A 15,207-nucleotide genomic window follows, 5' to 3' on the forward strand; every position below is an offset into this window, starting at 1 on the left:
CAGGCCTCTCACTATCGCGGCCTCTCTTGTTGCGGAGCACAGGCTCCAGACGCGCAGGCTCAGTAGTTGTGGCGCATGGGCCTAGTTGCTCCGCGGCATATGGGATCTTCCTGGACCAGGGCTCAAACCTGTGTCCCCTGCATTGGCAGGGAGATTCTTAACCACTGCACCAACAGGGAAGTACCACTGTCATATCTTATTTCCTTACATTACTTAAAAGCTTAAGCTATCTTTCTCCACGCAAAATATCTACACAATAAAAATGTGTTAACTAGCTTTCCTGCAATTCATGTGGGTCTCAAGAGGAGTACATTTGGGAAAAAGTGAGGAGAGGAGAAAAAAATGAGAAAAATGTTATTCTGCTATTTTCCTACCTCCCTCACTCCTAAACAACTTGCTAAAACCCAGAGACATAGTGTTCACCTCGAAATGAATCCTCAACTACCCCAAGTTACTTGATGCTATGGGGAAGAGTGGGAAGGTATGATTCTTCTGTATTTTCTAGAATGTGCTCTTTAACCTACTTTTATGGTTAGTGGACATAAGCTAAATGTTTTCCTTCAATACAAAGTCTTGACATAAAAATAACTCTTTTGTTGGTAGCAATTCAGTTTCTAACTGTGCCACAGAAGCCAAGAAAGACAGAAAAGTTTCACATCTAAAAAACTGCATTGTCAGTCCCTTCCCTAACACAATATGGAGATTCTCCAGCCTCTTTACACATAACTCAAGGCTCTTCAAATCAAAAGCTAAATCCACAGGGATAAACACGCTTTGTAAAGCATCAGGCCGGCCTGGAGTCACCTATTCAAAAAACAGTGCTTACACTAATCTTTTTACTGGCAGATGCGGCTGCTTACGTATAAATAAAAATATAAAGCCTTCCAAGGAAGCATCATACTGAATAAGACCTGGCATATATTTACCACCTGAGACTCTTGGTCATCCAGCAAACTCTACTGTAGTGAGAATGTGTGAGCAACAAAGGATCTTAAAATGTATGTCCTAAGGTAAAACCATGCCACGTATTCACAGGCTTTTCCATACCTCCAGGAAGAAGAAAGTATAAATCGTTATCTAGAAATCCCAGGCTTTAGAGGTATCTTTTCTACCTACTTAGAGCAAGGATTTCTACTAATGAGGAAGCAGGTATAGAAAGTGGAGTCCTTCAGTCATAAACTTTGCTCTACTGTTGTCAGAATATATTGCAATGCTTATAATTTAATTTTCATATGTGGTTATAGGAACTCATTGGTTTCTACAACAAAGTGTTTTACAATCCCTGATTGTGACCTTAATTTTAGATTTTATTCTCCACATGGGATTTAAAAATACTTTTTAAAGAAGAAAAAGAGAAGTTATTCCATGGTATAGTACATTAAATGATTACCTGGAGTAATACTTGCCGTACGATGGGATACACTGATATGAATGTAGAATTAAACTGTTAGAGGCAGAGCCTGGAAACACTGGTAAGAAGTACATTTCTAGGCCATTCTGCACTACTCTGGGCTTGGTGTATGGCACGCTTACCACAAACCCAGTGTTTAAAATCTAGTGAAAACAATTCCTTACATGCTGTTTTCCTCTCACCCTCATTCCATTTGATAATCGGAACAGCATGATGGGCCCCTGACTGTTTGTGGCTTGGCAGGTAGGCATTTCCAGCAGTTACTCCATAGACTGATTTTATTTAAGGGCAGAAAGTAGGTTTAGTTCTTAAAAAGAAGAACATAATTGACTTAGCTTTTTACAGAATTGTCATTACTTCAACTAGCTTTAGAAGTTAAATTTCTCAAAGTATCTGAAAAGGAAAATGCAATTCCTTGCTCATTAGGCTTGAATAAGGAGCTTGAATCGAGCAGAGAGCACAAACAATCATGATTCTGGAGTAATCAGACTGGATCCTGGCGGGCACATCTCAACATTGTGATACGGATACACATAGAGAAATAAAACTTTCCTTAAGAAAAACTAAAAAATTCTTCAGTTCACCCTGAGAGACACAGCTATTTATATCTCATTATGGAAAAACTGGATTGTTTGGATGGTGGGGTTAATCTCTATTTCAGAGGCAGATTTAAGAAAAAGTTAAATCTAGTACTTTCTCTTGAGGCATTAAGTTCATTGCTGATGATCAGTCTAGCCCGGTTCCATCCTTCTGAGACTCTTCGTAATTCAGTCCCAATGCCCTGCTTTCCAAATCTTGGAATGATTACTTCGAATAACTTGACCTTGATATATGTTTGTGGATTCAGCTTAGTTTTTCAGCTCTGAAATGTATAGGCTTAGTTTTTTTTGTTTTTGGGTTTTTTACCATGATTCAGTCCCTAATTTATGTTTCTTTTTAAAACAAAAAGTTGCTCTATTCCATGCACATATCATAATACAGGAATCAGAGACTATGAACAGGTTTGTGTGTGTGGGCAGGGCTGGCTCATGGGCATGTGTAACTGAGCAGGGCCTCACACTCAGAAGGGCCCCACCCACCCTTATTTAACGCTCTGCTGTTGCCATCTTTTTCTTTTTTTAAAAAAACATCTTTATTGGAGTATAATTGCTTTACAATGGTGTGATAGTTTCTGCTTTATAACAAACTGAATCACCTATACATATACATATATCCCCATATCTCCTCCCTCTTGCATCTCCCTCCCACCCTCCCTATCCCACCTCTCTAGGTGGTCACAAAGCACCGAGCTGATCTCCCTGTGCTATGAGGCTGCTTCCCACTAGCTATCTATTTTACATCTGGTAGTGTATATAAGTCCATGCCACTCTCTCAGGTTGTCCCAGCTTACCCTTCTCCCTCCCCATGTCCTCAAGTCCATTCTCTACATCTGCGTCTTTATTCCTATCCTGTCCCTAGGTTCTTCAGAACCTTTTTTTTTTTTTTTTAGATTCCATCTATATGTGTTAGCATACGGTATTTGTTTTTCTCTTTCTGACTTACTTCTCTCTGTATGACAGACTGTAGGTCCATCCACCTCACTACAAATAGTGCAATTTTGTTTCCTTTTATGGTTGAGCAATATTCCATGGTATATAGGTGCCACATCCATTCATCTGTCGATGGACACTTTGGTTGCTTCTATGTCCTGGCTATTGTAAATAGAGCTGCAGTGAGCATTGTGGTACATGAATCTTCTTCTTTGGAGAAATGTCTGTTTAGGTCTTCTGCCCATTTTTGGATTGAGTTGGTTGTTTTTTCGATATTGAGCTGCATGAGTTGCTTATAAATTTTAGAGATTAATCCTTTGACAGTTGCTTCATTTGCAAATAATTTTCTCCCATTTTGAGGGTTGTCTTTTCATCTTGTTTATGTTCTCCTTTGCTGTGCAAAAGCTTTTAGTTTCATTAGGTCCCATTTGTTTATTTTTGTTTTTATTTCCATTTCTCTGGGAGGTGGGTCAAAAAGGATCTTGCTGTGATTTATGTCATCGAGTGTTCTGCCTACGTTTTCCTCTAAGAGTTTTATAGTGTTGCCATTCCTTAATCATGTCTTAACATGAGACCTGATACTTTCATTTTATAATAGGCTCTAAAAATTATGTAGCCAGTCCTGTGTATGGACAAGAACTTTTGCAATTAGAGACAGATATGATTTTGAATGCTGGCTCTGTCTGTTATTAGTTGGATGCAATTTTGTAAATTTGGTATAGAATTAAGTCATTCTAGAAACAGAATGACGAGTTTCAAATCCCAGTTTTACTAATTCTGGCATTGTGACTTTGGACAAGTTACTAAAATCCCTGGAGTCTTATTTCCTTCTCTGTTAAATAAGGTCAAGAAAAATATTAGGAGGAAAGAATTAATTTAAAATTCTTAGAATAATACCTTCACCGAGTGTTTAATGTTAGCTCTTATTACTAATACCTTTGTTTCTTCACCTGTAAAAAGGAAGTAATAATATCTGTCTCTGTGTTTATTGTTAAATAATGGACTCCCAGCATTTTAGCATAGATTTTAATTCATGGCATCCAAGCAACAATTTTAATACATTTCCCTTTCTCCTAAAGAGACTATCTTTAGATTCCAATTCTAGATCATTTTTATTAGTTAATATTAAATGTCGATTTGTGGATGCCTACAGCTATTTCTCAGTATATTTAGAAACTATTGAAAAAAATTATAGGTGTTGAGAAGCCTTTTAAAACCTTAGATTGAAATTACAACTCATGTGTGCAATGAGAAGAAATTATTCGTAATACAAAATAAAACCTAAAATTATGCTAAATATGATATACATAAAATTCATCTTACTGATTTCAGCAGCGATAACAGTAAGATTGTGCCACTGAGATAGTTCACGGTCAAGTGGCTTTGATGTATAAAGGGATCCATTTCCAGAATGTATGTTAAAGATCCTGTCAAGGTCAGTATGGCGATCCAAGGAAAATCTGAACATAGAGGGCAGAGAAAAATACATGGCAGCATTACTGATGGTTTGCAGGAGAAAATGGTGAAATGCAGAGACACATATATAGTGATATATAATAATTTCAGGAAAGTACATAGTACTGAACCAGGATGCAGACTGTGTCATGGATTTATCACAAACACACACACACACACACAAACTGACCCTCTCCCATCTTTCTAAAACCTCTTCCCAAGACCTGAATTGACCTTTGTTCTGCATTCAAATGCTGGTCTTCTGAATGTTTGTTTAATTAAATCATTGTCTATTGCATATTCAACTGACCTGCATGTATTTTTCCACAAAACTTGGAATTACAATTTTACATTACCAACTGACATTACCTAGTGACTGAGAATTCTATTGAAGAATTATTACAAGGATCAAATGCAAAATATCATTCCCACTAGTAAAGTCTTTTAGTAAGAATATTGGAGACACCATTAGTTCCCTCAGAGTAGTAGATCATCAATTTATGATGGTGTTCAGCAGCTTCAAAGTATGATACCCAGGTAGCTTTGGTTTCTTACCCACATGTATCGTTATAAAATGTATACATTTTAACTAGAAATGTTTTAAAAATAGAAAAGTTTGGGATAAGAGTTTTTATATGCTTGTATCAAATTAAATCTTAGTATATATATTACATAACCAACTATTCTGCAAATTGATTAAAGGCATTGTATCGGGTGTCATTCCAAAGCCCAACTACAGGTTTATCAATCAGGATGATGTAGTTGGGCTAAGTTCCTTTATTTTGGGGGTTGTCAGCCAAGGTTTAAAAGAGCTGTACCCCTCATTGGTGGTTCCTGCCACTTCACAATCGTAGTTGTTTACAAATGTTTCATAATTCTTGAGTTAGCAAGCATAATCCCCCAAGTTACCTTTAATGTTCCCTATTTAAAAATTTAAAAAACAAAGCAAAACAAACATGACAAAACTAGGAGTAATATCTATTTATGGCATATATTTTCCTAAGCCACAACTGTCATTTATTTGAAGGAACAAAATATGAAATATTATTTTTAAATAGTATTTTGTAAGTAATAACACAAAATAATTTTGAAAGTGCCATAAAACTTTTTTCTTTTAGTGTTCCAAACTTGTATGATATTTCCAAAGATCAATTGAAATTTATGATCTTTTTGCGGGGTTTTTAATAAATTGCATTAGAAGAATAACTTAACATTTTGATACAGTTAATATGATTTTATTTTTGAGGATTGCTTATTTTAGATTTTTATTTTAAATCAATTCTAAGTAGAATAGACCAGTAATTTACAAATTTCCTTAATAAACCCCAGACCTCTCTATTAACACAATATGGATTTAGTTTTGTATTCAAACTACATGCTTTAGCCATTCACAAATAAAGCAAAACATTGTATCTCTATATCTGGAATAATTCACAAATTATATCCCAGGTTGACAAAATTATTTTACTACTGAAAGATTCAATGTAAATTTTACCTCCTCCTTGGACTGTTCCATGATTACCTGAAGTAGAAGCTATTTGTCCCCTTCCATCCTAAAGAAACTTGTACCATCATCTCTGCCATTTACCACATTGTATTAGGAATTCATTTCATCTCACATCTCAAACAGGAAATCAAACATGAAAACAGCAAGCGTCATACTTGGAATCTAGTAGATACTCAATGAATCTTATTTCTCATACTGAATCTTCTTTCCTAACAGACTGAGAATTCCCTGAGAAACAAATTAGTAACTGACATGGTGACCCACAAATATTTGTTGAATGACTTCTTTGGCATTTTGGCAAATGATAAGTATCCTTATTTCTATAGAAATATGACAGGAAGTTGCATTATGTAAATCAATATAGAGCATCATTGTCTTTTCCAAATCAATTTTATGTGTGTTTTGTCTTTTTTCTTGTAGTTCAGTTTAAAAGCTAGTGACAAAATTTAAAGGATTATGTGAAATTATCTTGAGGATACAGAGAGATCCTGGTTCTTTTTCAAACCTGATATAATTATAGTTGACGCTTGAACAACATGGGTTTGAATTTCCTGGGTCTACTTATATGCAGATATTTTCAGAAAATATAAACTAGAGTCTGTGTTTGTTGAATAAATAAATCTGAGGTTGAATCCTTGGACGTGGAACCGCGGATGCAGAGAGCCAACTATAAAGTTACACTCAGATTTTTGACTGTGGGGAGGGGGCGAAGGGAGATTTGCACCCCTAATCCCTGAGTTGTTCAAGGGACAACCGTTTATTTTTCAATTCTCTATCGGTGAATTATGTTTATTACCTAACATTTTCATTTTAAAAATCAGTTCCAAAAGACATATTTTAGGTAAATACCTTTGATTATTGCATTAACATCCACAATACATGACATGGACAGTTTATAACATGACCAGTATTATCCGATTATCCATCCTTAAATACATTGCTTTAGTAAAACTACTTTATCTCTTTGATTATATATATACATCTTTCTAAGCTGCATGGTCTATCAAGATTAACATCCAAAAATATTCATTTGCTTTTTCTACATCAAGTTAGTATAAATTCAAATATACAACAACGATCTTAGCTAGACTTTGTCATTAATATCAATGAAGTCATTAATTCTGTTGCTTAGTACACATAAATTGATTCTTTTCTCCTGGTCCTGAAATTTGCATCCTGATGAAAAATTTAACTTAAGAAAGAATCCACAGACATATTTTAACATAATAACCATTAGTCTATGAGAATATTTAGAATCTATTTCACTGTGTGGAAAAATATATTGCCTCTTAATAATGCCACGATTTAAACTGAACTTTTTAAAAATATTATATTTTATTTTAAGAAGGCCATTTTAAAACCAGGAACACAGAACACAGGCTATTAAAGTCAGTTAGGAGCTCTGCCAAGGGAATGCTTGGTAGTATTCAATGGGGAAGAATAAGAGTGTATGTTCAATAAATGTCTACCAAATGAATGACAAGAAAAAAAAAGTTTTAAAGGAAAAAAATCCAAGGAATGCAGCAATTTCAATGAAGATAAATGGATGGGAGAGGCATTTATGGGAAAATCATGCTGACAGATGGGAGATGTACTTGACTACCATATGCAGGTTTGGGCTGCCAATATGTAACCTGTCATGCTGTAGGTGACTATAAGAAAATATTTAGGTAAAATTATAAAATTATATTAATTATATTATAATAATTTAATATATATGCATATAAATATATATATAATATGAAGTCACTTGATGATATGGCAGAACCTATAGAATTTTAAACTTTGAGCTAGAGTCACATGGTGCATAAAAGTAGAGTTTCCGACATTCCACTGCTGCATAGTTAGGAGTCAGAGAAGTGTGTACTTGGAAGTTGTACAACCACTTGAACTCCTACTAGACTGGCCCACATTGTAAAAAGGATAAGCAAAATCAGTCTGCTGAGGATAAGGAAACAAATGAAATCCAAAACAATTGATGGACTAACAGTTTAAAGTGAGCAGTAATTTTGATCCTGAATATTGTATATAGATATCTGTACTTTTTTAAAATGAGAGAACAAATGTCAGTGAAAACTTTGTCTTTCTCATTTGTATGTTTTTATCACATCTTATATGTTTTTAGTTGCCATAAGAAAACAAAGCTAACCAAAAATTTGAAATGACTCTGATCTTTCTGGAATGTTCTAAACTTTTTGATATAGCCAAAAGAACACCAAAAAAACTTCCCGCTTTGCTGATAGGAGTATAGAAGTTTCTAAAATCATAACTACATTGTAACATTGTTATGTTTATATAATTTTTAATTATTAAAACTCCTCTCAACCTCATATTATTTAAGAACCCAAAAGCACAGATAAATTGATTTTGTTACATTGCAAATGCACAGCTGAAATAGTCCCCTTTATCTGTACCAGGCATCAGAACAACAAATATCTTAAAGAGACAGGCAGCTGATACAAGCCAAGTTTCAGTAACTGGCATGATTAAAACTGAACCAAACTATGAAATTTGTGCATACCCTGCCCCAGAACACAGACAATTTATTTTAAATACTTGTGTACTATTTTAAATACTTGTGCTCACCCAACATATGCACAGCTCTATCTTTTAATGCATTAAACACTTTAAATAGAATTTCATGCTTTCTACATTTACTTCAGTTCCCTAAGCATAAGCATAATTACCTAATGGGGCTAGAAGTAGAATCTGGGTCCCTTGCCATCACAGTACCAATGATTGTACCCACTTCAATATCTTCATGAACCTCAAACAGATAGGAGGATCTGCTGAAAACAGGTGGTTCGTCCACATCTTCAATAGAGATTTTCACAATTGCCGTATCTTTAAATGGTCCTAGGTAATAAAAACGTGGATCCACATGGGTATTTTCTGCTTCAACCTTCAGAGTGTAAAGCCTTCGGCTCTCATAGTCAAGTGGCTGTATTAAAAATAATTAAGTAAATAAATCATCAAATTAGATTGAGGGAAATTGAATTATATGTTCCTTCCAAGTTACAGTATGATTTTTAAAGCCTAGTTGAGTTGTCAAGTTGTTTATAAACTGTAAATAATTAAAATTTAAAAATATATATAATCTTTACACATCAGGTAGAATTCAATTTTTACTTCTTATGTACTTAAAATGTAGTACTTCAGAACATAGGAAAATGAGATTTTAAATCTTAGAAAAATTGAAAAGGATATTAAGACCTGTCTCATATAGTGGTAACTCATTACAAAACATGGGCTGGTGGACTTTGTGTGTGTGTTTGTGTGTACATATGTGTGCTGAGGTGTTGGCTACTGCTAAGTTTTTCTAAGTAAAAAATTCAGTAATCTTTTAAAATATATGTTGTGATACTTCCACTCCATTCAACAGGCTCATGGCACTACATAAATCTGATGAAATTTTGAAGACTAATACAAAACTTTTCAGCAGTTATATGAAGCACTGAAAATAAGAAAAACCTTGGGTAAAGAGAAAAATTTTGATAGCTAATTGGTAATTAGGTTACATTATGAAACAAAAAGGAACTTAAATATTCAGTAGTTCACTCCTTGGCTGGTCATTGACTGTTTAAAAGTGGTTGTGTACCTTGAACTTCGCAATAGAGTCTGAGGAGAGTTCCGTGATTAACTGATGGTTACTTTATGCAAATAGAGTGTTCAGGACATTTCATTAGGACATACATTTTACTGGGCCTTATTTTTTCTTATAAGCATGGTACTGAATATACAATAAAAAACTAGTTACCTTTAAATCATATCACTGAGCATATGTTAGCAGAAAAGTTATTTATGTAGCAGAAGGGAAAATGTGAACAATGAAATTATTTTCCAATCCATGCTGTCTCTTTTTATTAGCAACTCTAATTATTGCTTCATACATCTGGATAGATGGCATGCTACTTTTTATGCCTCCAACTGTGATGATATATTACTATTATTAGTTATTAACTATTTTTTTAAGGAAACGATGTTCATAAGGGGCTTTTATTAACGTGGCTCAGAAATACAATCACGTGTATATTAACCTGTCTTTTAAATTTTGTAAAATCTCATGTTTCATGTTTTAATTAACAAAAACATTTGGTCAAAACATTCAAGGAGATCTTTGGCTTTATGTCTCTCATACTTATGCATTTACATTGGAACATGGTAGGGATATTTCTTAATGGACAGAGCATGAGTGGATAATACATATCGAAATCCCTACTTCCTAAACAGTCAGATGATTATTTCTATTGATGTTCTGCACCTTTTTCACAATGATGATGCCTTCCTGTGTGTCCTTCTCAGTTCTGATGTCAAACATATCAGTCCCATCACCATCAATAATTCGGTATTCTACTTCAGCATTTTTCCCAGTATCAGGATCAGTTGCTTTTACACTTCCAATGGATGTGCCAACTGGGGAGGATTCAAGAACTCGAAGATGGATGGTGTCTGTAAAGATTACAGGAAAGAAGAGAGAGAAAAAGAGATTTCTCAATAGAGTATTCTAAGGTAAAATGTGTATGAGAGAATATTATAAATCTTAAACTCTACATTAGATGTTGACTAATAAGTTGAATACACACAATATGGATAATATAAAGTCTAGGAACAGAAAAAGTGGAAATCTGGGGGATTTGGTCTGTGCCTATTATAAATAGTGAGACCCAATCTCTAATTGTGTCAGGAGTTCTGTTTTTAAAAATGAGCATGTTGTCTTTTTTTTGCATTTGCACAAGTAACTAGATATCAGCTTTGAGTGCACATATGTACCCGTGTGTGTGTTTATACAATCACAACAAATCACAGAATATACTGTGAATATTTATATATTGCAGTGAACATATTTTTAAATTGTTTTTCTTTTGTTGTTTTTAGTTATTTACTACTCAGTTTATTTCAGCTGCAGGGCAGAACATTACAAAATTCCATGAAATCAGCCATAGTGGGGAAGAATCTCACTTCTATTTGTGACAGGAGACACAAAGGATACTCTGTGGGAGAAATACAAAGATGCCCTTCACAGTGTCAGTGTCAGTGTAAAAACAGTAAATTCTGACCAATTCCCTTACATTTCAGAGCAAAACAAGAATTTATCTAAGCCCCCGGTACACCTACTCGTGCTTCAGCATGAACAACCTCTCCTGCTAATGAGATTTATATTTTAGTACTTGATCATAAACTACATGCTACTGACGGATTAATCGACCTGAGGGACACTTCCGGTTAGAGCACCTTCTTGCTCATAAACCTTAAGTAATTCTCCTTAATATACATAATAAAGTCCAGACCTCTTAGCTAGTCATGCTCTTGCCTGACTATATCTTTCCTAAGGTGCCTTTCTGTTAGTCACTTCCAGGAAAGATCTGCACCAAACTGGACTTTTCAAAGCCTTCTTGTCAAAAATTAATTTCCTATATCTCTATAGTTCACATACTATTTCCCTCACATAAAATTCTGCCCCCCGCCCACGAACCTCAAATAATCATAACATAATTTATCAAATCTGAGAAAATAGGTCTATTATGTGCTGAGTGTTTAGGGGGCTATGACCCTCAAAATTCCTATGTTGAACCCCTAACCCCCATTCACTACCTCAAAATACGACTGTACTAGAAGATAACGTCTTTAGAGAGGTAATTAAGGTTAAATGAGAACATTAGGGTGAGCCCTAATCTAACATGACTAGTGTCCTAATTTGGACACAGACAGGCACAGAGGAAAGCCCATGTGAAGACAGGGAGAAGATGGCCATCTACAAGCCAGTGAGAGGCCTCAGGAGAAACCACTTTGATCCTGGGCTTCCAGCTTCCAGAACTGTGAGAAAAGAAATGTCTATTGTTTAAACCATACAGTATGCGGTACTTTGTTATGGCAGCCCTAACAAACTAATACAGGCATCTATATCTGCTCAGTTTGAAAAGTCCTTTTCTAGGAGACATCTTTTTTTTTTTTTTTTTTTTTTTGTGGTATGCGGGCCTCCCTCTGTTGTGGCCTCTCCCGTTGCGGAGCACAGGCTCCGGACGCGCAGGCCCAGCGGCCATGGCTCACGGGCCCAGCCGCTCCGCGGCATGTGGGATCCTCCCAGACCGGGGCGCGAACCCGGTTCCCCTGCATCGGCAGGCGGACGCGCAACCACTGCGCCACCAGGGAAGCCCTAGGAGACATCATTAAGACTCAGTTTCTACCACACCCTGGTTAGTCACTTAATGCGTACCTTTTAATTCTTTTTGTACATTTTTTCTCTCCATTAATCTCTGGTAACACATTGTTGAATGCAACTCTCAATTCATTCCTTAGCTACTGTCTTGTTGGCTCTCTTTGCCTTTGCCATTTCTTCTGCTAGAAACAGCTGTTCCTAGATATTCAGATGGCTCATTCACTTTCTTCCTTCAAGGGACTGCTCAACTCTGACCCCTCAGAAGCTTTCACCAATAACCTTACTGAAAACAACTTTATTGAGAAGACCACTCCCAATCATTCTTCATATCCCTTGCCACTGTTAGGCATTATATTATTTACTTGTTTATTTGTAAGTACCATGAGGATGTTGTATTGATACGACAGGGACGACTTTCTATTTTTTCACCTTTATATTCCCATTGCATTTCTTTGAATGTAGCAGCCTCTACATACTTATTCTTATGTTGGATAACTGAGAAGCTTCCTAACTCGTCTACCAGGTGCTATTCTTGGCCAAATCCACTCAAATCTCAGCTACTCTCAGTACACATTCATCCATATTATCCCTTTGAAAACAATAATTTAATCAATAATTATTCAGAACTTCAAAACAATTTGATAGTTCTCTTTGTACTTAAAATAAAACATACATAGGCTGGCCCTCCACAGATTGGCTCCTTTTTCTTGTCATTCCCTCCCTTAATTAATAGTCTCCATAACACTCTTTAGGTTTAGGTCTCCTTTATGTTTTTAAAATATGCTTTTCTTCTTCAATTTAATACACTTTTCTCCCTCATGAAAGATTTTCTACACAATGCATTGCCTGGCAACCTCTAGCTCTTTCTTTTGATATACATTTATTTTCACTATGCTTCTACCATAGAACACCATCAACTCTAGCCTACTTACTTCAACAACTTTCTTTTAAATATTAAATGTTAGAGAAGTAGCATCTCAATGGATTGATTTATTACACTGGAGCTGAAGTAGCCTTTCTAAAAGACAGAAATGATTTAACTTCTCTACTGAAAGCACTTTTTATTGATGTTAGGATAAATTCTTAATTTCTTCATTTGGTTTATAATGTCTTATAAAATCTGGGTTTAAAAAAAAATCTTCAGTACCATGCTTATCTATTCTCAAACCTAGAGTATATGTGGAATACAGCCAAAAATAATTTTTTTAATAAATGATCAGTCAACCAGACTAGAAACATTATAAATACATGAAATACTTAACTAAATAAATGCAAATAATATGGATGTTTCAACTGACATTTATATATATATAAAACCTGCATGCACCATCTAGAGAATATAGATTCTTTTCAAGCATGAAACATTGAACCCAATTTGTTCAAGTATTAAGTTATTAGACAAGTTTGAATACATTTTAATAAATCAGTATCTACTAAATTCTCTGACTAGGATACAATTAAGATAGAGGTTAAAACAGAAAAGATAATCTCCCAAATACTCATATTCTTGAAAACGTAGAAGAATTAAGAAAAACTTCTATGCAACTGATGGTTCAAATAAAATACAAATTGGGAGACAAAAAAATTGAAAAAGAAATTAAAGGAAACTCAAATATGTGGTGAAGAGAAAATGATTCTACTTAAAGAAGGTAACTTACAGCTTTATGTGCAAAGTCTTCTGGAGAAAAGAAAAATGAGGACTGTTTTCCAACTCATTATGTGAGATCAGTATTGTATGCCCCTGATACCAAAACCAGACAAGAAAAGTCCAGTGGTTATATAGTGTGGGTTAAAACTCAAGCTGCACCATACCTGACTGTATAATATTTAGCAAGTTCATTTTTAATTTTTAATTCATAATCTCCTATACAGTATAGAGTTTAGTATGTGAGAAACACTATTCTAATCACTTTACTATTAACAAAATCCAGACTTTGTTTTAATTTCACCAGCTATTCCATTAGTCTTTTCAAAGATCCTACTTTGTATTTAGTTGTCATGCCTATTTATTTTCCTTCAATTTGTGAGAGTTCTTCAGTATTTCCTTGCTTCCTATGACCTTGACACCTTTAAAGAATACTGGTCAGTTATTTTATAAAAAATCTTTAAAATTAGGTCTGTCTCATATTTTCTCATGATTAGATCGAGGTCATGCATTTCTTTTTTTTTGCCAAGGATATCCTAAGAGTTATGTTTTCAGTATAGCATTGGATGCAAATATGTCTTATGACTGTTGATATTAACCTTGATCTCTTGGTTAAGAAGGTGTTTCTGCCAGTCTTTTTCATTTGTTAAGTAAATATTTTTTCTTTATAATTAGTATATATCTTGGGAAATATACTTCAAGATTATGCAAATATCCTATTTTTCCTCAAAAGTCTGCCCATTAATTTTATAATCAATCAATGATCTTCCTTGCAATAATTAATGGTGCAATTATTCTAATGCACCATTAATGGTGATCTATTTTCTTTCTAATGGTGCTTCTAATGGTGATCTTCTATGTTTTTCATTATTTCCACATATATTATTTGGAATTCTTCTGTAAGGAAAAGCTGCCCTTTCTCCCTTACTTATTTATTTATATCAGTAAGGACATTTATTTTATTCTATGTGTTATAATCTAATAATATGGGTATTTATTATTTTGTGCAAGTTTTTACAGGCTTGGTCATTGGGTAATCTTCTAGGTTGGCTGTGGTGTCTTTTCAACATGCCTCCATCATTAATTTACTTTTTTTAGGGGGTGGGAAGTACTTCCTTAATTCCCAGCATCACAAAATGTTGTGGGTTCATCTTATATTTTCCCTGCCTAAGCCCTGAAATCAACCATGTCTCCAAGTGAGCCCTGACTTCTTTTAGTGAAGAAAGAACCATATTTTTTTTAATATAGTGTAGTATTCAAAATTTTAGTAAATGGAGCAACTCTTCTTTCATAACATGCAAATATGTCAAAAAAGGCAAAAGGAAACTCTTTGTATTTGAAATGTAAGTCTAATTATGTTTTTGATACAAAAATTTAAATAACTAAGTTATTGCCTGTTAACAGATAAATTGATCTCTGTTTTAGAAATAAAATATCTGGGGCTTCCCTGGTGGCGCAGTGGTTGAGAATCCGCCTGCCGATGCAGGGGACACGGGTTCGTGC

The 15,207-nt window shown here is 34.7% G+C and overlaps 1 protein-coding gene across 1 annotated transcript in view; it reads right to left on the bottom strand.

The window, feature by feature from the left end:
* CDH10 (cadherin 10) overlaps window positions 1–15,207 on the bottom strand; it is a 109,942-nt gene that overhangs the window by 14,551 nt on the left and 80,184 nt on the right. The window contains exons 5-7 of the mRNA XM_028492832.1: window positions 10,164–10,351; window positions 8,590–8,843; window positions 4,264–4,400 (exon numbers count right to left, since the gene is read on the bottom strand). Of these exons, the coding sequence (XP_028348633.1) occupies window positions 4,264–4,400; window positions 8,590–8,843; window positions 10,164–10,351 (579 nt within the window). The remainder of the gene's footprint in view (window positions 1–4,263; window positions 4,401–8,589; window positions 8,844–10,163; window positions 10,352–15,207) is intronic.

This window comes from Physeter macrocephalus, chromosome 8 (assembly GCF_002837175.3).
Source record: "Physeter macrocephalus isolate SW-GA chromosome 8, ASM283717v5, whole genome shotgun sequence".
In the NCBI taxonomy this organism is placed as follows: Eukaryota; Metazoa; Chordata; class Mammalia; order Artiodactyla; family Physeteridae; genus Physeter; species Physeter macrocephalus.